The sequence below is a fragment of the Rhincodon typus genome, chromosome 1 (genome assembly GCF_021869965.1).
Source record: "Rhincodon typus isolate 14 chromosome 1, sRhiTyp1.1, whole genome shotgun sequence".
In the NCBI taxonomy this organism is placed as follows: domain Eukaryota; kingdom Metazoa; phylum Chordata; class Chondrichthyes; order Orectolobiformes; family Rhincodontidae; genus Rhincodon; species Rhincodon typus.
Window position 1 is genome coordinate 150,794,693 of NC_063332.1, and position 20,972 is coordinate 150,815,664.

The 20,972-nt window shown below is 40.1% G+C and overlaps 1 protein-coding gene across 1 annotated transcript in view; it reads right to left on the reverse strand.

Moving 5' to 3' along the window:
- Positions 1-7,874: 7,874 nt before the first annotated feature.
- usp38 (ubiquitin specific peptidase 38) overlaps positions 7,875-20,972 on the reverse strand; it is a 36,677-nt gene continuing 23,579 nt past the window's right edge. Inside the window, exons 10-11 of the mRNA XM_020524913.2 lie at positions 15,694-17,062; positions 7,875-11,549 (exon numbers count right to left, since the gene is read on the reverse strand). Coding sequence (XP_020380502.1) covers positions 11,385-11,549; positions 15,694-17,062 — 1,534 coding nt within the window. The 3' untranslated portion in view covers positions 7,875-11,384. The remainder of the gene's footprint in view (positions 11,550-15,693; positions 17,063-20,972) is intronic.

A 20,972-nucleotide genomic window follows, 5' to 3' on the forward strand; every position in this document is an offset into this window, starting at 1 on the left:
AGTTGGAACAAAGAGTCTGTTTCTGTGCTGTCTGACTCTATGTTTCAATGCTGTCCATTAATGAGCAGGGCACCTTCGGAATGCCAGTGTTCATTTGGGTACCCTGTAGAGTTTCAAAGATGGTGCAGGCACAAGGGATCCCAGTGTTTCAGTGAGTATCCATCGAATGACGAGTTGTTCCAGGAAGGGCATGTGTTAAGAACTAGGAAATTGGATGTGAGTGATGCCATAGGGGTGTGTGATATTCCCCCCACCTCTCTCTCTCTGTCTGCCCCTTTCTCTTCAGACTGCTAATTCATTTATATCCACAGCAAATTTTAGTTGTTTCAGCTCTCTTTAAAAAAACACGTTTTGGAATTCCAATTTAGAAATGTTCGCGTAATTTGGGGTTCTGAGCTGTGGCCATGACAATTTAAAGGAATTGCTTTTCAATTCTTTATTGTACTTTAGCCCCATAATCCAGATCTATGGGCGGTCTGTGCAAAGAGGGGAAGACATATTGGAGAACCTCCTCATGGGCCTGCTTCTGGGCTTGGCCAAGGTGGCCATCGACAGATCCATGCAGCAAGCAGTGCAGGGGTCATAACACCCAGCTCTCTGTTCCTTTTCCATGGTTACATCAATGCTTGGGTGTCCATGGAGGGAGAGCATGTGGACTCCACTAACACAGTAGTTACCTTTCATGGTTGGTGGACACCCCAACCCCCCTCCACAAACCTCAAGGGCTGGGGTGCTCCATCGCCTCCAAAAATGACATTTTAATTTAAGTTTGATTTTTTTTTGTTTCATTTGGTAAGTTTCTGTTAACATAAACCTGATTTAGTGCCCCACCAACATAAGAACTAGGAGCAGGAGTAGGTAATTCAAACCATAAAGCCTACTCTGCATTCAGTACAATCATGGCTGAGCTTATTTTGGCCTCGGCACCATTTTTCCGCCTGCTGTCCATAACCCATCAACCTATTACTTATTAAAAATCTATTTCCTCCTTAAATTCTTTCAATGTCTCAGCAACCACTGTACTCTGGGGTAGTCAATTCCTCAAGTACACCAGCCTTTGAGAGAAGCAATTCTTCCTGATCTTTTGTTTAAGTCTGCCACCCCTTTTCCTAAAATTATGATCTCTCATTCTAGATTATTCCTCAACGAGAAACAATTGTTCCTCATCTACTTTGTCAATCCCCTTTAGTTCTTATACACCTCAATTAGATCTCCTCTCACTTCTTTTAAACTCCAGTGACTATAGGCCAAAACTTCTCAGGGGCTGTTTAAAATAATTTATTTATTTAAAAGTGTAGAAAGGAATTGTTAGCATTGATATATCCCAACTACAAGCTACATAGCCCAATATGAAACAGAAAACCATGTTCCTAGCCCAAACATTAGATTACAATCGATACACTGGTATGGGTGAGCACTCTTGTCAATATTATTACCTTGGCATTTAAATCACATTCTCTCAAATAAAAGGCTTGAGTGGCTCCTGTATCCCTCTGTATGAATATGGTTTCCTTGCCTCACTTGAAGGGTAAGGCGTCACTTTCCTTTCAGACAAGAATTCTTCATAACTCACAGGGATCTTTTTCACCTCTGACCCCTGCCTCCCTCCATAGCAATTTGTCTTATTTGGATTTATTGCTGCAGACAGAGACACAGCGTTGTCTGATGAGATGTTCATTTAAGTGTTTTTCCTTCACTGACATGTTGTACCCAAATAAATTCTATGGGATTACCCCATAACTTACAGCAATCAGTGGGAGTGTTTCCTTTTTTGTTGCAATGGAAGCATGCACACTTTCAAGCATGACTCCTACTCTCAGTACCCTCTTTTTTCTGGACTATCTGGATGGGATCCCTCCATCTTCTCAGATTTGAGGGGGTACATGAAAAATGGTTACTGTTGGGGTAAAGGCTTTTGAACAATATGATTAAGCTTGGCATGGTCAGGAAGGAGACATTACATCCAGAGTGAGCCACAGCCCAAGTGAGTATGTAATTTGGGGAATCTGGAGAGTTCAGAAGGTGGGAAGAAGAAGATCTTGCTTTTTTTGGGCTCTTAGTTTGCAAGGTTTTTTTTTAACAAGATAAATTGAAGCCCAGGATCAGAGGCCTAGCACAAAAGAGTGACATCACAGGTAAACCATAAGTTCATTGGTTGGTGATGGCTACTAATTTTACTATTTATCATAGGTTACTTTCACATTGAAGGGAAATAGTTAAAATTAAGAACGAAGTAATTAAAATAGAGATGATTCAGAAATAGGTGATGTGTTGTAACTGCATGACAGGGGGGCTGGTGGATCTCATTGTGGTTCAGAGAGATCACATACGTAGCACGTGTTGGTTGCTTGAGGAACTTGGCTGAGAGTTAATAAGCTGGAGTCTGCATTTCAAATACTGCGATGCATGAGAGAGAGGGAGAGTTACATGGATGCTGTGTTTCAGGAGGCAGTCACAGTCTTAGATAAACTACCTCAAATTTGGTCAGTCTATGAACGAGACAGGTAGGGGGATCAAGGAAGTAGTGTTGAAAGAGCTTCAGCCCTTGAGCTTGTCTAAATTTTAAATTCTTGCTCCGGGTGTGGATGAAAGTGAGAGCTGTATGGAAAGTGAGCAAACTGATCACAGCACTGTGATACAGGAAGCCATTCAAGACAGGGGAGAAAAGAGAAATGTAGTTGTAATTGGAAATAGTATAGTCAGAGGAACAGACGCTGTTCTCTGTGGCCAGGATTCAGAGTCCCAAAAGCTGTGTTGCCTGCCTGGTGCCCAGGTTCAGTACATCTCATCTGGGCTGCAGAGGAACTTGGAGTGGGAGGGGAAACATTTGGTTGTTGTAGTCCACATAGGTACCAATGATATAGGTAGAAAGTGGAAAGAGCTTCTGCTGAGCGAATGTGAGCAGCTAGGGGATAAAATTAAAAAGCAGAACAGATAATAATGTCTGGATTACTACCTGAGCCAAGAGCAAATTGGTACAGGGTCAACAAGATGGGAGATGCAGGGTTACAGAGATAGGGTAGGGGGATGGGTGTGGGTGGGATGCTGTCTGGAGAGTGGGTGTGGACTTGTTGGGCCGAATGGCCTATTTCCACACTGTAGGGTTTCTATGGATGAAGATTAAAGAGGTGAACACGTGGCCCAAACATTGTGGGAGAAACAGGTTTGAATTCATGGGACATTGGCACCAGTACTGGAGAAGGAGGGAGCTGTTCCAATGGGACTGGCTCCAACTGAATCATGCTGGGACCAGAGTCCTGGCGAATCGCATAACCAGGGCTGTGGATAAAGCTTTAAACTAGATAGTGGTGGGCAACAGTTCAGTTGCATAGAAAATTATGCTAAAAGATAAAGGATAAGGGAAAGGGCTCAGCAGATGTTATTAAAGCTTCCAGAAGAAATAATAGGACAGAATATGGAAAGGGTCAAGAATCTAACCTGAGGCACAGCAAGTAAGTGTACAACTATGAGAAGGGGGCCAGTTAACACAGGAGTGAGGGTATTGTACTTAAATACACACAGTATATGAAACAAGGTAAATGAGCTTGTAGTGCGAATTGAAATTGGCGGGTTTGATGTTGTCAATATCATACAGACATGGCAGCAAGGGGATCAGGCATGGAGCTAAATATCCAAGGGTTCACGTCCTATTGAAAAGGCAGCCAGATGGACAGATGGGGTTAAGTTGCCTTGTTAGTAAGAAATTAAAATAAATTTAAAGCAAGCGGTGATATAGAGTCGAAAGACATAGAATCTGTATGGGTAGCATTAAGGAACCACAAAGAAAATAAAGACCCTGATGGGAGTTGTGTACAGGCTTCCTAGCAGTAGTCAGGATGTGGGGCAGAAATAAATTAGGAGATAGAAAAGGCATGTGAGAAAGGCACTATTACAATAGTCTTTGGAACTTCAAATATGCAGGTGGATTGGGAAAATCAGGTTGGTAGCAGATGTCAAGAAAAGAAATTCATGGAATGTCTATTAGACGGTTTTTTTGGAGCAGTTTGTGGTAGAACCCACTCACAATTCTGCATGAAACAAGGTAAATGAGCTTGTAGCACAGATTGAAATTGGCAGGTTTGATGTTGTCGATATCATACAGACATGGCTGCAAGGGGATCAGGCATGGAGCTAAATATCCAAGGGCTCACGTTCTATTGAAAGGACAGCCAGATGGACAGATGGGGTTAAGTTGCCTTGTTAGTAATAAATTTAAAGCAAACAGTGATATAGAGTCGAAAGACATAGAATCTGTGTTGGTCGTATTGAGGAACCAGTTTGTGGTAGAGCCCACTCGCAATTCTGAACTTGTTGATGTGTAATGAGGCAGACTTAAGGAGCTGGAGGCGAAGGAACCCCCTGGGAGCAGTGATCATAATATGATGGCATTCACCCTGCAGTTTGAGAGAGAGAAGCTTGAATCAATTGTAATGATTTTACAATAGAGTAAAGGTAACTACAAAGACGTGAGAGAGGAGCTGGCTGGAGTTGATTGGAAGAGGAACCTAGCAGGGAAGATGATAGAGCAGCAATGGCAGGGGTTTCTGGGTTCATTTTGGGAGATTTAGAAGAAATTCTTATGCTCCAGCTATACAAAACCCTGGTTCGGCCACATCTGGAATATTGTGTCCAGTTCTGGTTGCCTCATTACAGGAAAGATGTGGAAGTGTTGGAAAAGCAGAGGAGATTTACCAGGATGTTGTCTGGAATGGAGGGAAGGTCTTACGAGGAAAAGTTGAGAGAGCTAGGGCTTTTCTCTTTAGAACGACGAAGGATGAGAGACTTTATAGAGGTGTACAAAATGATCAGAGGTATAGATAGAGTGGACAGCCGGAGACTTTTTCCGAGCGTGGAGGTAGGTATTAAGAGGGGGCATAGTTTCAAAGTGTCTGGAGGTAGATATAAGGGAGACATCAGAGGTAGGTTCTTTACTCAGAGAGTGGTAGGGCGTGGAATGCATTGCCGGAGAGGGTAGTGAAGTCGGCCTCATTAGGGACATTTAAGCGGCTATTAGATAGGCATATGGATGATAGTATAAGGTAGGGGTGGAGGTTAGATAGACCTTAGGTTTAGGATAAAACTTCAGCACATCATCGTGGGCCGAAGGGCCTGTACTGTTCTATGTTCTATGTTAAATTCATTGTAAAGAAGAAGAAACATGCTATGGGAAGATGAAGCAACATGGCTAACAAGGGAAGTCAGGGACAGCATAAAAGCAAAAGCATACAATGTTGTGAAGATTAGTGGGAAGCCTTCAAAAACCAGCAGAGGATAACTAAAAAAGCAATAAGGGGGGAGAAGATGAAATATGAGAGTTAGCTAGCTAGTAATATAAGAGAAGATTGCAAGAGATTTTTTGAATATACAAATGTAAGAGAGAGGCAAGAGTAGGCATTGGATCACTGGAAACTGAGGATGAAGAAGTAGTAATGGGGAACAAAGAAATGGCAGAGGAACTGAATAGATACTTTGCATCAGTTTTCACAGTGGAAGACACCAGTAGCATATGAGAACTTCAAGAGAGTCAGTGGGCAGAAGTGAATGTAGTGGCCATCACTAAGGAGAAGTTGCTGGGGAAGCTTAAAGGTCTGAAGGAAGTTAAAATCACCTCTGAGTTCTGAAGAGGATAGCTAAGGACATTGTCGAGGCATTGATGGTGATTTTTCAGGAATAACTGGAGTCAGGGAAGATCCCAGAGGACTGAAAAATAGCTAACATAACACGCCTGTTAAGAAAGGAGGGAGGCAGAAGATAGGAAACTATAAGCCGGGTAGCCTCATTTCAATTGCTGTTAAGATTTTAGAGTCCATAATTAAGGATGAGATTGCAGAGTACTTGGAAGTATGTGGTAAAATAGGGCTGAGTCAGCATGGCTTTGTCAAGGGAAGGTCATGCCTGACAAATCTGATAGAATTCTTTGAGGAGGTACCAAGCAAGTTAGGCAAGGAGAGCCAATGGACGTGATCTATTTGGATTTCCAGATGGCCATTGAAAAGGTGCCGTAAAAGAGACAGCTAAAATTTTATTGTTGTTAGGGCCAAGGTACTGGTATGGATAGAGGATTGGCTAACCGGCAGAAGGCAGAGATTAAGGATAAAGGGGTCTTTTTCAGGATGGCAGCCAATGACTAGAGGAATTCTGTAGGAGTCTGTGTTGGGACCATAACTATTCACATTAAATATTAACAATCTGGATGAAGGCACTGAGGGCATTGTTGCTAAGTTTGCAAATGATACAAAAGTAGTTTGAGGAAATGGGAAGGCTACAGAAGGACTTGAACAGGCTAGGAGAGTGGGCAAAGAAGTGGCAGATGGAATGCAAAGTGGTAAAATGTGAGGTTACGCACTTTGGCAGAAAGAAGAGGTGTAGACTATTTTCTAAACAGGGAAAGTCTTTGGAAATCTGAAGCACAAAAGGCCTTGGGAACCCTTGTTCAGGATTCTCTTAAGGTTGTCATGCATGTTCAGTTAGTAGTTAGGAAGGCAAATACAGTGTTAGTATTCATTCCAGGAGGGCTAGAATACAAGGGCAGATATGTATTTCCGAGGCTGTATAACGCCCTGGTGAGACTGCATTTGGAATATTGTGAGCAGTTTTGAGCCCTGTATCTAAGGAAGGATGTACTGGCATTGAAGGGGTCCAGAGGAAGTTTACAAGAATGATCCCTGGGTTGAAGAGCTTGTCATTATGAAGAGCGGTTGAGGACTCTGCATCTGCATTCGATGGAGTTTTGAAAGATGAGGGCGATGGGGAGCTGATTGAAACTTACAGGCCTGGGTAAAGTAAATGCGGAGATGATGTTTCCACCAGTAAGAGAGACTAGGACCCAACAGCACAGCCTCAGAATGAAGGGACATCCCTTTAGAACTGAGATGAGGAGGAATTTATTAAGCTAGAGGGTGTTTGATCTGTGGAACTCATTGCCCCAACAGGGCTGTGGAGGTCAAGTCATTGAATGTATTTAAGATATGGAGATGTCGGTGTTGGACTGGGGTGGACAAAGTCAGAAGTCACATGACACCAGGTTATAGTTCAACAGGTTTATTTGAAATCACAAGCTTTCAGAGCGCAGCCCCTTCGTCAGGCGGTGAGAGAGAAGAGTACACAGACACAGAATTTAAAGGCAGAGATCAAGGGCAGAGAGATCAAAAGATCATACAACTGGCGTGAATGGAGTGTCTAATAATAAGTCTCTGCAGATAACTAAAGTCAGTAAAGTGTCAACAGCTGAATAACAAGTGAAGGGATGACCTATAATCCGATGAAATGAGGCAGAGAGATAATTACAAAAGAACAAAAATAAGGTGGTGTTGGAGACAAACTAAATGACTGGAATAACATGATAGGTATAAGAGTCACATGCCAAGGGTCTAACCAAAGTAATAAGTAATCCAAAACTGTATAAACTAATTAAGATAGAGAGACCTTAACAATTTATCCAGGTGATGGGGACAAAACAGGACAGTAATAAAGGTTTTACAGATACAGAAGTGTGGTGGGGTCACATGTAGTGTGACACGAACTCAATATCACAGTTGACGCCGTCTCCATGGGTCCATACGCATGAAGATGACCTCAACCGTGATGTTGGGGTCATGTGGCACTACGTATGACCCCACCACACTGTTTTATATCTGTAAAACCTTCCTTACTGTTCTGTTTTGTCCCCATTACCTGGATAAATTGTTAAGGTCTCTCTATCTTAATTAGTTTATACAGTTTTGGATTACTTGTTACTTTGGTTAGACCCTCGGCAAGTGACTCTTATACCTATCATGTTATTCTAGTCATTTAGTTTGTCTCCAGCACCACCTTTATTTTTAATTTTTTGTGATTATCTCTCTGCTTCATTTAATTGGATTATAGGTTATCCCTTTGAATGTACAAAGGCAAAGATAGATAGGTTTTTGATTGTTAAGCAGATTACGGGGAGAAGGCAGCAGAATGGTGTTGAAAAACATCAGCCAGAATTGAATTCTGAAGCAGACTCATTGGGCCCAATGGCCTAATTCTGCTCTTCTCACTTATGGTCTTACAGAAGAAGTTCATAATCATCAAGCACCTTGGCTGCTTGACTAGTGTTTGAATCCTTTTGGTTCTCCTTGTGTGCCCTTACATATGTAGGTAGTGAATTTTTAAAATTTTCAAGATTTACTTCCCTGAGAATTTGTGGCCTCTACTCTTTGGAAGCTATCCCTGTTTTGCCCCTTATCCACACATTGTCCTGGTCTCTGCTGGACACAGGAAGGAGCCATGGATCTGGTATGTTGCTGGAAGGTTATATTCCACACCTATCCATCTGTGTTCGCCCCAGCCTAGACTTAAAGATTCAGCCCAGAGCCTGTTTGTGCTTAGTACAAGCTGGGGAGATTCTGGCAATGGGTTCAGTGTGAAGATCAGTGAGTTTTGGGTTATGACAGGTTACAGATAAGCTAATTGGCAGTTGTATAAACCGTCATTAAAATATTCTACAGTAATACTTCTGGTTACAAGGGAAATCTGAGCATGACCACAAATACTAATTTCAGCAGCTATTGGCTACTTGTGGCATCACTGTTCCTCCCATCTCAGGCTTCTCCTCTTCTAATCTCTCCATATTCAAACTCTTCCCTTCTATGCCGTTGGTTTGCCCTCTCACCTGCTCCCAGATGTGTTCCTTGCTCTTGGAATTTGGCACACAATTTCATAATGAGAAAAATCACTTAACTACAGGGACTAATCCTTTAAAACATATTTGCATAAAAATTATATTAGCTATGATGTGAGTATGTGTCATCTGGTCAGAATATCCCATCATCAAACCATTAAGAATTTCCTCAACTAAAGTTTCCATGCCCAATTGTAGGCCGTGCATATGTTAAAATTCACAGACTACTATAATTGTTCCTTATTTTAAATTATAATAATTGTTCAATGTTAGTAATTTGTGACACAATTGTGGTTGATGTAGTATTTTACTTTAATTACACTGCTGTCATCTTCCATGAAGTAGTAAGTTGAGACAAGTTGCTTTGAAAAGACATCTTCCCATCCTTTGGTTTAATAATTGATTGTGGGTAGGTGGCTCCCCCTAGTGTTTCTGGAAAATGCACACAATGATAGCACGTGTTGGGAGCAATTTTCAACACTACCCCACCAAAAAAATGTCTATCTATTACTCTCATGGATTATTCTTATTAATCAATATTTATTCCTTGTTCTAAACATGATTATTTTAATGTTCATTTGATTTCAATTTAAAATCATATTTCTCTAAATTTTTCATCTCTCCTCAGTTATAAAGAGCAATTTATTAAAACTTATCTTCACCTCCGTAACATGATTTGTTTCAGCTCATCTGATACTGAAATCCTGAACAAAGTCTCCCTTACTTTCTGGTCCAATGCTCTCTTGACTGAACTCCCATCCTGTGATTATTCTAAAATTGACTATCTACATTTCAACTCTCTCCAAATGCTTTTCACCTAACACCCATATGTTTGTTGCCCTGGTGGAAATGGTCTGACAAAATCCCTGTTCCGCCCTGTCTCTGTAATCACTCCAAATCCTACTAACACTCTGGATTTCTGAACTTCTCCAATTCTAGCTTCTTGTGCACCCTGAATTTTAACTGCTCCCTCAATGGCAGCTATGACACAAGCTACCTGTGTCCTCAGCTCTGTAATTCCAACACCCCACAATTCCTTCCTTAAGGCACTTTTTAATGTATCTCTTCTGCCAAGAGTCACAGTTCCTAGTTATTTTCAAAGTTTAATAATCACTGTGAAACTTCTGTATCACTGCTGTTGTTCAGTTATATCAATGATAAATAAAATCTGCTTAGCAGGTAAAATCAAGTCACAATCATGTATCACATTAATTTGGCACTTTGCAAAAATCAGAAGATCCACATTTAAAGTATGTGATAAATTCAGTAAGCCGTCAGAAAGATCTATCAATGGGAATAGACTGGGATGATGAAGCCAAAAGACAATTGTAACAAGCAGTTTTGCTTTATTGTCAAAGCCCTGTGGTACAAAATGGGCTCAACAAAAAACTGCACATATTATTTTTAAGACAAAGATTTTACAAAAAAACCTAAGGAAAAAGGAAAACAACTTAAAAAGCTATTTTAAAAATAAGCCAAAAATGCATATAAAATAGAATGAATAGTTTTGTTGCTTGTAATTGAAACTTGATACCAACTGGAGGAAAACTGATATGAGAAAACTTAGCAAGCACTGATTGTTACTAGTCTCTAGGTCAAGTTGGAAATAGTTACTAAAATTGTGTTCACATCTTTTGAAACATCTTAATGTATAAGCAGTACATTTCTAAATTAAAAATAAATAATTTAGTGAAAAACTTATTCAATAACAGGCAACATTTCTCCAGTAAGTTCTTTCTTTCTCCCTTAGTCATATCTCCTATACATTTAAATATTTATAAATATTGTTTTACAATAGGTTCTTAGTTAGCACTGTAGTTCACCCAATGCTAGAACAATTCTCAACACATTCATAAGTTTGACCATGTTTGGAATTATTCAGTAGTTAAATCATTGTGTTAGCCATGAGCAAACATAGGGACAAACACTTTTGTTAGCATTTTATATTTAGTATACATGTGCAATAAACCTTAGATCTCTTCAAGTGATGGCAGGGTTTCTTCGACATTTCAAAACAGAAACAAGATTTAACATGTTAAGTTACATCTATGACAAAAATATAAGCAATTCTCCTCCCTCTGCCAAGGATGTGTATTTTCAAAAAAAAAGTTTGAAAATATAACTTTTAAATTCTTGGATCCTAATTGTACCTTGTCAAAACAGAGCTCAAGGCACACATGCACAAACACACACTCACTCAAAAAAAAAGCAAAAATGGCTACCAAATCTGTGACAAACACTATTCCCTGAAATTGCAAGATGTTGTTTACACAACTAAAAATAACATCAATGAAATGCAATAATAGACATCTGGCAATTTAAAAATCATGTTTTGATTAGTTATGGGTTTGAAAAGTTCACTTAATGTATTTACAGCCTTTATACAAATACACATTACAATGCTGAATGTCTTATTTACAAAAACATGCAAATATAATCAGGGTGAGATTCAGCTGTAAGGTTAAGAAACCTACAAACATTAAAAACTATTGCAATCATTAATATTTTTGGGTCTTTTTTCCCTATTTTAAGAATTAACCAGGATATAGAATTAGTACAAGCCTTTTTTTTCCAAAATGCCAAATAGGCTGTGAAACAAAGAACAGCTGGAAGCATCTTGATGCTTCATCAATAAATTCTGCCCCATAGAGTGACTTGATGAACATGTTACATATATTCCCCAATCAACAGCAGAAAGAAGGGGAGAGAAAAGAATGTTGGCCTTGTAGAAGGAGTCTCAAAAGACAAGCCGGCTAATAGTATTAAAGCCACCGTTTCCTCCTCCGCCACCACTTGGGCCGCAACTCCCTGGTGGGTCACTGTCATCAAAACCGCGTGGACGAAATGAACATGTAGTGGAGGATGCTTGCAGTGCTCTGGTACGGGCATTTAGCTCTTGTTCCTGTGGGAAGGAAAACAAAAAGTAATTTCTGTTTTTCCCCCAACAGCACTTTAACAACTATAATTACAGAGATCAATGTTTTTGCCAACTAGCATTCCAAAACAGTGGTTAGAGGGATGACCAGTGCGAAGCAGTAAACTTCCAACACCCCACAAGGCAAGGCTCCAACCTTTTATTACATCCTTGGACTCAAACAAAGTAACAGCTATCACAAAACAAGGGATACTATATGCTCATAAAGGAGACAAGGTCCTCAAGGCCCACTACTTAATTATTATGAGTTGGAAATTTTACTTCTGTCCATTTTACAGAATCAGTTACTGAAATCTGCTTTGTGAAGTTGAAGAAATACACATATTTAAAGTTAGCACCAATTTGAATGTATTTTGAAAGAGGCTGTCGAGCAGTTCAGGACAGCTTAAATTTACATTGGGCATCCTAAAAAGATTTACAGGAGTAGTGAACATAAGTAAACATGTAATGTGAAAAAAGGAGGAAACAGAAAGTGATTGAAAGCAGGTGAGAGAGACTAGTACACAGGATCCACACAGAGGAGCACTGGAAACAAAGATGAACCACAGAGTCGTAGAGTTTTACAGCATGGAAATAGATCCTTTGGTTCAACTTGTCCACGCCAACCAGATATCCTAAATTAATCGAGTCCCTTTTGCCAGCATTTGGTGCATATCCCTTTAAATGCTTCCTGTTCACATACCCATCAAGATGCCTTTTAAATTTGTAACTGTACCCACCTCCAGCACTTTCTCTGGCAGCTCATTCCATACACACCACCCTCCGCGTGAAAGTTGTCCCTCAGGTCCCTTTTAAATCTTTTCCCCTCTCACCTTAAACTAATGCCTTCTAGTTTTGGACTTCCCTACACTGGGAAAAAGACCTTGGCTATTAACCCTATCATTGTCCCTCATGACCCTGTATAAGGTCACCCCTCAGCCTCCAACATTCCAGGGAAAAAAGCCCCAGCCTAATCAGCCTCTCCCTATAGCTCAAACCTCCAACCCTGGCAACATCCTCGTAATTATTTTCTAAACTCTTTCAAGTTTGATTACATGTTTCCTATAGCAGGGAGACCAGAATTGAACATGTTTTTCCAAAAGTGCCCTCACCAATGTCCTGTACAGCCACAACACGACATCCTAACTCCTATAGCTCAATGCACTGACCAGTGAAGGCAAGTGTGCCAAATGCCTTCTTCACCACCCTGCCTACCAGCAACTTCACTTTCAAGGAACTATGGACATGCACCCCTAGATCTCTTTGTTCGGCAACACTCCCCATGGCCCTACCATTAAGTGTATAAAGTCCTGCCCTGATTTGCCTTTCCAAAATGCAACACTTCACATTTATCTAAATTAAACTCCGTCTGCCACTCCTCAGCTCATTGGCCCATCTGATCAAGGTCCTGTTGTACTCTGTTCACTACACCACTAAATTTGGTGTAATCTGCAATCGTACTAACCATACCTCCTATATTCACATTCAAATCATTTATATAAATGACGAAAAGCAGAGCACCCAACACCGAGCCTTGGGCACGCCAATGGTCACAGGCCTCCAGTCTGATAAGCAACTTTCCTCCACCACCCTGTGTCCTAGCTTCAATTTGTATCCAATTCACTAAACCAACAAATGCTCAAAATGGTAAAACATATAAGAAAGCTAGTTTGATGTGAGAGGATAAAATGAATGTTTACAATATGCACTGTGATCTAAAGCTCAGTGGCCCTGATTTTGCTGTTATAACAAGTATGTTATCAATGTTCATCGTTATTACAGGATAAATCTGATAGCAAATTCTGGCAGTTAAAACAGAAATCCAGAGGGTGCTGTATGAGATACTTTCCTCCTTCACAGGGTATGCTGTTGAAAACTTCAACTGATTTGGCAATGAATTCCAATAACCGCGCCAAAACAGAGTACATATTGATTAGTTCTGCACACAAAACGGCTAAAATAGTTAGGGATGATGCTGGTACACCTAGGAGTTAGTTTTTAAGCAACAAAGTAAGTGATGATTACTCTGAACAGCATCTCTGGCCCTGAATATTTAACTTCACAAAAGTATAATCTCGTTCTCTCAAAAAAATTAGTGTTCCAGATTGTTAAACTTAATGTCTCCTTTAAAACCCTTCCTTAGCCTTATTTTTATTTTGCAACCTACATTCTAATTCATGCAGATGAGTTAATTAATTGCACTTTATATTTCTCATTTGTTACTTCCTGGTTCGGACTCTACATGGTTTGGGGGGATACATCAATTTGACTAGTTGAAGAGACTCCATTGTTTTACCTGTTCACAGATGCCAGATTCCCTGTAAAAAACACTGCATTGTAAGAGATGGCAAATTTAATGGAAAATTCTACTGACAAAGCAGCAACAATCTGTGCATGGTTCTATGAATAGTAAACATCAAAAGTCATTCTTGAAACGCTAAGAGCAAAATACATGGGCAATACTAGCTGTTTCCAGGACTCCTAATGCACCAAGTTTCTGCAGACTTCAAACTTTTTTTTATTGCATCTGATTTTGGAAATGTTATTTATGTTTTGGAGTTGGAGTTGCATGACTGCATGCATTTTTAGATAAAACTGTAAAGCTAAAGTCCCTGATTGTTTCAAAACCTTGTGATTTTAAAATTACTGTTCAATGCATTCTCTCAATTTTTTGAAAGTACATGAACAACTTATATCAGGCCATGCACATTCAGTGGCTGAAGTGCCAAGTGGGTAGTTCATACAGATTCTTCAGTGATGCCACTTGAGTTGACCATTTGAAAGTCCACAAAAGATTCATGCTGATTTCTTTTCCCTCTTTGAGAGAGGGCAATTAGCCTCCAATCACTGTCTCCGTGCATCACTTGGTAAAAAACAAAAAACTCGATAGAGGCAAGAAGAGAAAGAATACTTTTTCTGAACATTCTAGTGTTGGAAGTTGACAATCCAATATGATGTACCACCTGCCCTCAGTCAATTATTGCATACATTTAACCCCTTGCAGTCATGTGTTGAAATGCTACTGCTTTCTAAACATAGTAGCTCCTTGCAGAGTGCAGTTCCATCAATGACAATCACCCTCCCATATTGTTCCCAAGTAGCTTTTATTGATTTGTGAGATGGCAGACTTTTGATTGTGGAGGATGTTATGATTTTGTGCTCGTCTAGTATCCAGACTTCAGAAGTGGCTGCTGGGTGGCAGTCAGAAACTTGATTAGCCTCCCCCCACCCACCAACTCAATTGAAGGCAACTGTGCTTTGTCTATCTTCACGACAGGTGACAACAACACAGACCAACATTCAAATTTTCAAGAGATAGTAGGAACTGCCGACGCTGGAGAATCTGAGATAACAAGGTGTAGAGCTGGATGAACACAGCAGCCCAGGCAGCATCAGAGGAGCAGGAAAGCTGACCTTTCGGGTCTAGACCCATCTTCAGAAAAAAAAAAATTTTTTTTCATTCAGATTTTCAACCTTTATCTGTATGGTTCATTTAGGGGAGTATACTGAGTGACTGCTGAAGGGGTTGAGGGAGTAGGAAAATTTAACAGCTGTATGATATACTTGGAATTTTATCAATGGTTCACAGCAGAACTTAGAAATTTAGAGCTACTTCTGGAACTGAACTTTTATTCAGCTGTGATCAATGGGATGAGAACTTTGCTTAGCAATTGTACGGATTTGCACGTTATCTATTTTGGCCTGTGAAAACCAACCTTTCAATGGCTACAGTATAACATGTGCAGCATAACAATGCTTTTCACTTGGTTTTCACTTACTCATTGACTTATTAAACTTTCGTTGGTATACTGGTTTACTACAGTAGATATAAAAGGAAAGGGGAGGTGTTCTTTCGATGATAACTCCTTATACACTGATTTTCTGAACACTTCAAATTCATTGTTTTTGTTGCATCTGATTTTGGAAATGTTATTTATGTTTTGGAGTTGCGTGATTTCATGCATTTTTAGATAAACCAATAAAACTAAAGTGCCTAATCATTTCAATACCTCCTGATTTCAAAATTGCATAGAGAAGTTTCATCCAGAAAGTGCTTGCTGGCAATTTTGGGTGCATTAAGTATTCCCTTTTCTCACATCTCAAAGAGTCCAAAAATGTACCAGAAAAATACCTGTAGATAAAGTTTGTTATCCTTAGTGATCGCATCCATGAGTTCCTTCTGCAGTGGTGGCTCTCCGTTTACCCACAGCCCATTTATTGCACTTGGATAGATTCCACAATTAGCACCCTGTTTTTTGTAAAACAAGACATAGGCTGTGTCCTTAGGAAACCTGCTGGTGATGTTCTGAACAGATTGAAAGGACGTGAAAGTCACTCTGCTGTCGTTGAATAGAAACCACTCCTTTGATGACTCTTTGCAATTTGGATCATGCCAAATAACTGAAGTGTTGGACTCATCATTATCTGTTGCACAACCCTGAGAGGGCAGACCTGCAAGGTCAGCCTTATAACATAACTGACCCACCGATCCTGAACTGGTATTTCTCGCATAGCAGTAATAGTGCCCACTCTCAGATGACATTCCAGAATGCACCACAATAGAAGAGAGGAGATAAGATACTGGCTGTGAATCACTTGAGTCAACTGAACCACAGGACTTCAGTTTCTTAGGTAGGTTTTCAGCTGAATCAGACAGCAAGGATTGGCCGAGTGCTGGTGATTTTAAAGACATTTTTTCAACTGGTAGCTGTAAAACAAGAGGAAGTGCCACATCATCTAGAATCTTGCGTCTTATGTGACTCTTTGAATCATATGAAAATCTCAGAAGAGTGAGAATGAGATATTCAGGTTCATCAACCACCTGCATAATCTTCTGTGCATTTTGCAAGGAGGCACATTTTTCACAGTAATACTTGTTGTCTCCATTTAGAATTTCAGGGGCCAAGAAATAATTTATTAGATGAGGGACAGACTTAGTTTTGTCATTCTGCTCAATGGATTTATTGCTGTGAACTGTGATCAGTTTATCAGCTGGCATGGGCAGGCCACATGAATCTATGGAAGCAATGGGCTGCATTGGAAATTTTTGCAGCATTTCACTAGCCATCTCTGATCTGTGTCCAATTTCTTCAACTTGAAGACTATGAATTTCAGGAGGCTCACTGTGAAGTGCATCAGAAACCACTCCAGTACAACACTGAGGCATCGTGCTTTCATAATCGGCTGAGGCAAATGACTGGGTGGATCCAGCCTCTATAACATCTTCCAGGCATGGTGGAAAGGCTAGAGAAAGATCAGTGAAGGCCTCCTGTTTCTGAGAGGTGCTCTTACAGTTTAGGCAACATATAGTGGTTTGGAGTTTGCCTCCAAACATCTTCTCTATTAGAGTTTTCCCATCCTCAAATCTTGGCAGAGCTGTTTCAGTGAGAGGTGATGCTTCCTGTGAATTCTCCAGAGATTTGCAATCATGAGTCGAACTGTTACTGCTTTGTGGGGAGTTGCACTGGAGAATTCTATAAGTTTTTTCTTCTTCATGCAACCTGGACAGAGAAGGATAGGAAACAAAGAGTGATTTACTGGGCACAATTTTTACATTTACAATATAATTTTCTATTAAACACGATTCTAAATAAGTCTATAAATCTACTGTAGTGCAGTACTTTATTTTTAAGCTGCATTAATTTCTCCCACAATGTAATTTAAAATATGGGTGGGTAAATTAACTATCTTTCCCAAAGCCCTGGTGAAAGTGATGAGAGTAAGAATGAAATCAATATGAATGATTCACATGTTCAAGAGCAAGAGGACTCTGAAAGAAAAGTCAAAGGGGAACAATGACCAAAAGAAAGCCTCACATCTGCTATCATCCATAACTATAGGATTCAACTGGGATATTGTCCCACGTAAGTAATTTTAAAAAAAAGACTTAATTGTTCTGAAATAGGTAGAATTATAAATACAGACAGTTCATACATTGTGAGAGGGTTCCATTCTGGAGGCTGTTCACAAATCAAAAAGTTGTTCTTAAGTACAGGAAATGTTTGTAGGTCTTTAAAATTACTATCATGAAGGGGATGGTGTTCATGAATATCCCATTCTTCTCCCAAATTTTTTGAGAAAGCCAAATAGATTTCCTGATGGACTGCAGATGTACTATTACACAACTGAACACAAGCCAGCCTATCAAGATTACAAGCATAAATCAGTTACTACCTTTAAAGAAGACAGAAAATAAGGCTACTTTTGTCTTTACCAACAGATGTAAAAAAAGAAGTCTTGTTACCTTCAAAATTTATAAGCCTGAACACCCTGGTCTCTCAATCTCTGCAGCTGCTTTAAAGTTGCAGTTGTTGACTTGCTCGCCAAGCTGGTAAGTTTGTTTGCAGACGTTTCGTCACCATGCTAGGTAACATCAGTGCACCTCCAGTGAAGCCTCGGTGTTCTAACCCGCTTGTTATTTACATGTCTCAGTTTGCTGGGGTGGGTGGCATCTCTTCCATATTTGTTTTTTAGTGGTTGGTATATGGGGTACAGCTCTACATATTTGTTAATGGAGTTCCGGTTTGAGTGCCAGAGCTTCAGGAATTCTTGTGTGTCTTTGCTTGGCTTGTCCTGGGATGGCTATGTTGTCCTAGTCGAATTGGTGTCCCTCTTTGTCCATGTCTATTGAAATGAGTGATAGTTGGTCATGTCTCTCCGTAGCTAGTTGGTGTTTGTGAATCCCGATGGTTAGTTTCCTTCCAGTTTTTGGCAGTCTTTGCATGGTATCTTGTAAATAATGTTGGTTCTGTTAGTTGTGGTTGTTGGATCCTGCATTCTTGTCAGTAGCCATCCTAGGACAAGCCGAGCAAAGACATGCACGAGAATTCCTGGAGGCCTGGCACTCAAACCACAACTACATTAACAAACACGTAGAGTTGTACCCACATACCAACCACTTAGAAACAAATCAGGAAGTGATGCCACCCACCCCAGCAATCTGAGACACATAAATTACAAGCAGGACAGAACAATGACTCTTCACTGGAGGCGCACTGATGATGTTACCTAATATAGTGCTGAAATGTCTGCAAACAAACTTACCAGCCCGGTGAGCAAGTCAACAACCCCAGCTACAAATCTTCTAAAAAAAACCTTGAGCTTTAAAGTTGTGCTATTCAGTTTATATTGCCTCTCCTAACTTTTCCTTTCAAAAATGCGTCTGTTCACACTTCTGTATCTATGATTCCAAACAACTGTCATTTCCAAACACCCACAATATTTCACTTTGATGCCTGTCCTTCCAGATGTAGAGATAAAAGCAATTCTTGTAGATAATGTGCTTACCACTTTATAATCAAACATTCACCCAACATTAACTTAGTTTGTGGAAAGCAGTACTTGATGATCAAGGTGCAAACACAAAATGTTATCTCACCTTGTGTCAAGGTTCCAATCCTTTGCCAATAATTCACCACTTCTCTCAGATGATATAGCTGGACTTAATATCACATACAGGTATCAGAATCATATAAGTCGGGTAATTGGTGCAATGCTTGATAACTGAACCAGAAGCTCATGGGTTCAAGCCTAATTGGCATGACCTTAGCACACTCAGCTGATCCTTAAATATATTGAGGGAGCATTGCAATCTCAGGTGTTTTGTGTTTTGCATTAGGTTGAGATCTCATATCTGCCTTCTCAAATGGACATAAAAGATCCCATGACATTACCTGAACAAGCACAGGGGAACATTCTCAATGTCCAAATCAAATGGTTATCCATCAGTGATCTGGTCACATACCAATCAATGATGTTTATGATAGCTAGCAAATTAGCTGCCCTTTAACAGTGGTTACATTTCAAAAATAATTTCAGAGCTGCAAAAAACTTGGGATGTGATCAGGTTGTGAAATGTGCTATTCAAATGCTGGCTGATTTGTTCTTTTTCCCTCAACAAACTGTTCAGAAAATTAAATCTGTTTAAGAAATTCAAAATAAACATCTAATCTATGCAAGTAAGATGTACGGCTAACTCTTTTGTTTAAAGGCTCTTGTGAAGTTAAGTACTGTTATGTACGGAGGTTAATTCTTGACAGACAGATGTAAGAACAGCCTGATCCAACCAGTTTAAAATGGAGGAAATGAAGCAGTTGATGATCAAGCTTATTGACTGAACACTAATTAATTCAATGTTCAGCATTCACAACTCTTCCAATAATGAAGCAACCCATGTCAACTGACTGAAAGATGTGACACTGTCCATACAAAAGGAGATGGTTGCAGTCTTTGGAGGTCAATCATTTTGGTCCCCATTCTGCTCTTGCTACATGGGTTTCTCAGGGTAGCGTCCTAGGCGCAATCTTTTTCAGCTGTTTTATCAATAAACTTCCACTAATCACAAGATCAGAAATGGGGAAGTTTGTTTGATGATTGATTCATGTTCAGTGACTTTCGCAACTTCTAAACAATGGCTACAGTAAGACCTGACCAACCTTCAAGGCATGGGATGATAAATGCCACATGACTGAAAATAGATCAAGATAGCTCACCTTCTTCTTCTTGGTGCAATTAGGGATGGGACTTTCCAGGCAATGACCATCTCCCACAAAAGAAAGGGCCAACCTAATCTACAATGGCACCAATCGTCAAACACTATCCCCATATCTTCACAATTGAGGAGTGGAAAGCAATAACTAGTGACTAGAAGTTTAACTGGACAAACTATAATCAACAGCGAGTATAAAGGTTAGGTGGTGGCTGACTACCCTCTAACAATGGTTAATCTCTGTCCTGTCACTGAGTTTCAATCAATTAAAAGGTTCAAGTCAAGTTGGTGTGATGGAACACTGATCTTTGACCTAAAATAGAGGAGGCCATAGTGCTAACCCAAAGAAAAAAGTATACTAAATTGAAAGAAGTGCGAGTTAATCATTGTGTCACCTAGGAGGAATGTTTAGAGCCTTGGACAGTGTGGAGACAGAAGGTAAAAATGCAGGTACTACACTTTCTGTGACTGCATAGGAAGTGCCCTGGAAAGGAGACAGTGTTGGAAATGAGAGATGAATACACCAGGGTGTTGCTGAGGGAATGCTCTCAGGGGACAGATTGGGAAGATGTATTCAGTAGTGCCTTCACACTGAAGGTGACAGAAATGGCAGGGGACGACCCTTTGCATGTGGCGTGGAAAACGTGGACAATGGGAATCCTATCATGATTCCAGGAGGGAAGGCACAAAAGCAGAAATATCGAAAGTCAGGCTGCCATGGTTGATGGCCCAATCAACGACAGTGAAGGATAAAATGGAGTCCTTATAGGAAACATGGTGTGAGCAAGTGTTAGCAAAGGTGGGTCTGCGAGTTGGTGAGCTTATAATGAATATTTAACAGCCTACTCCCAGAAGTGGAATCAGAGTAGTCGAGAAAAAAGAAGGAAAGTGTCAGAGATAGAACATGAGAGAAGGGTGGAAAT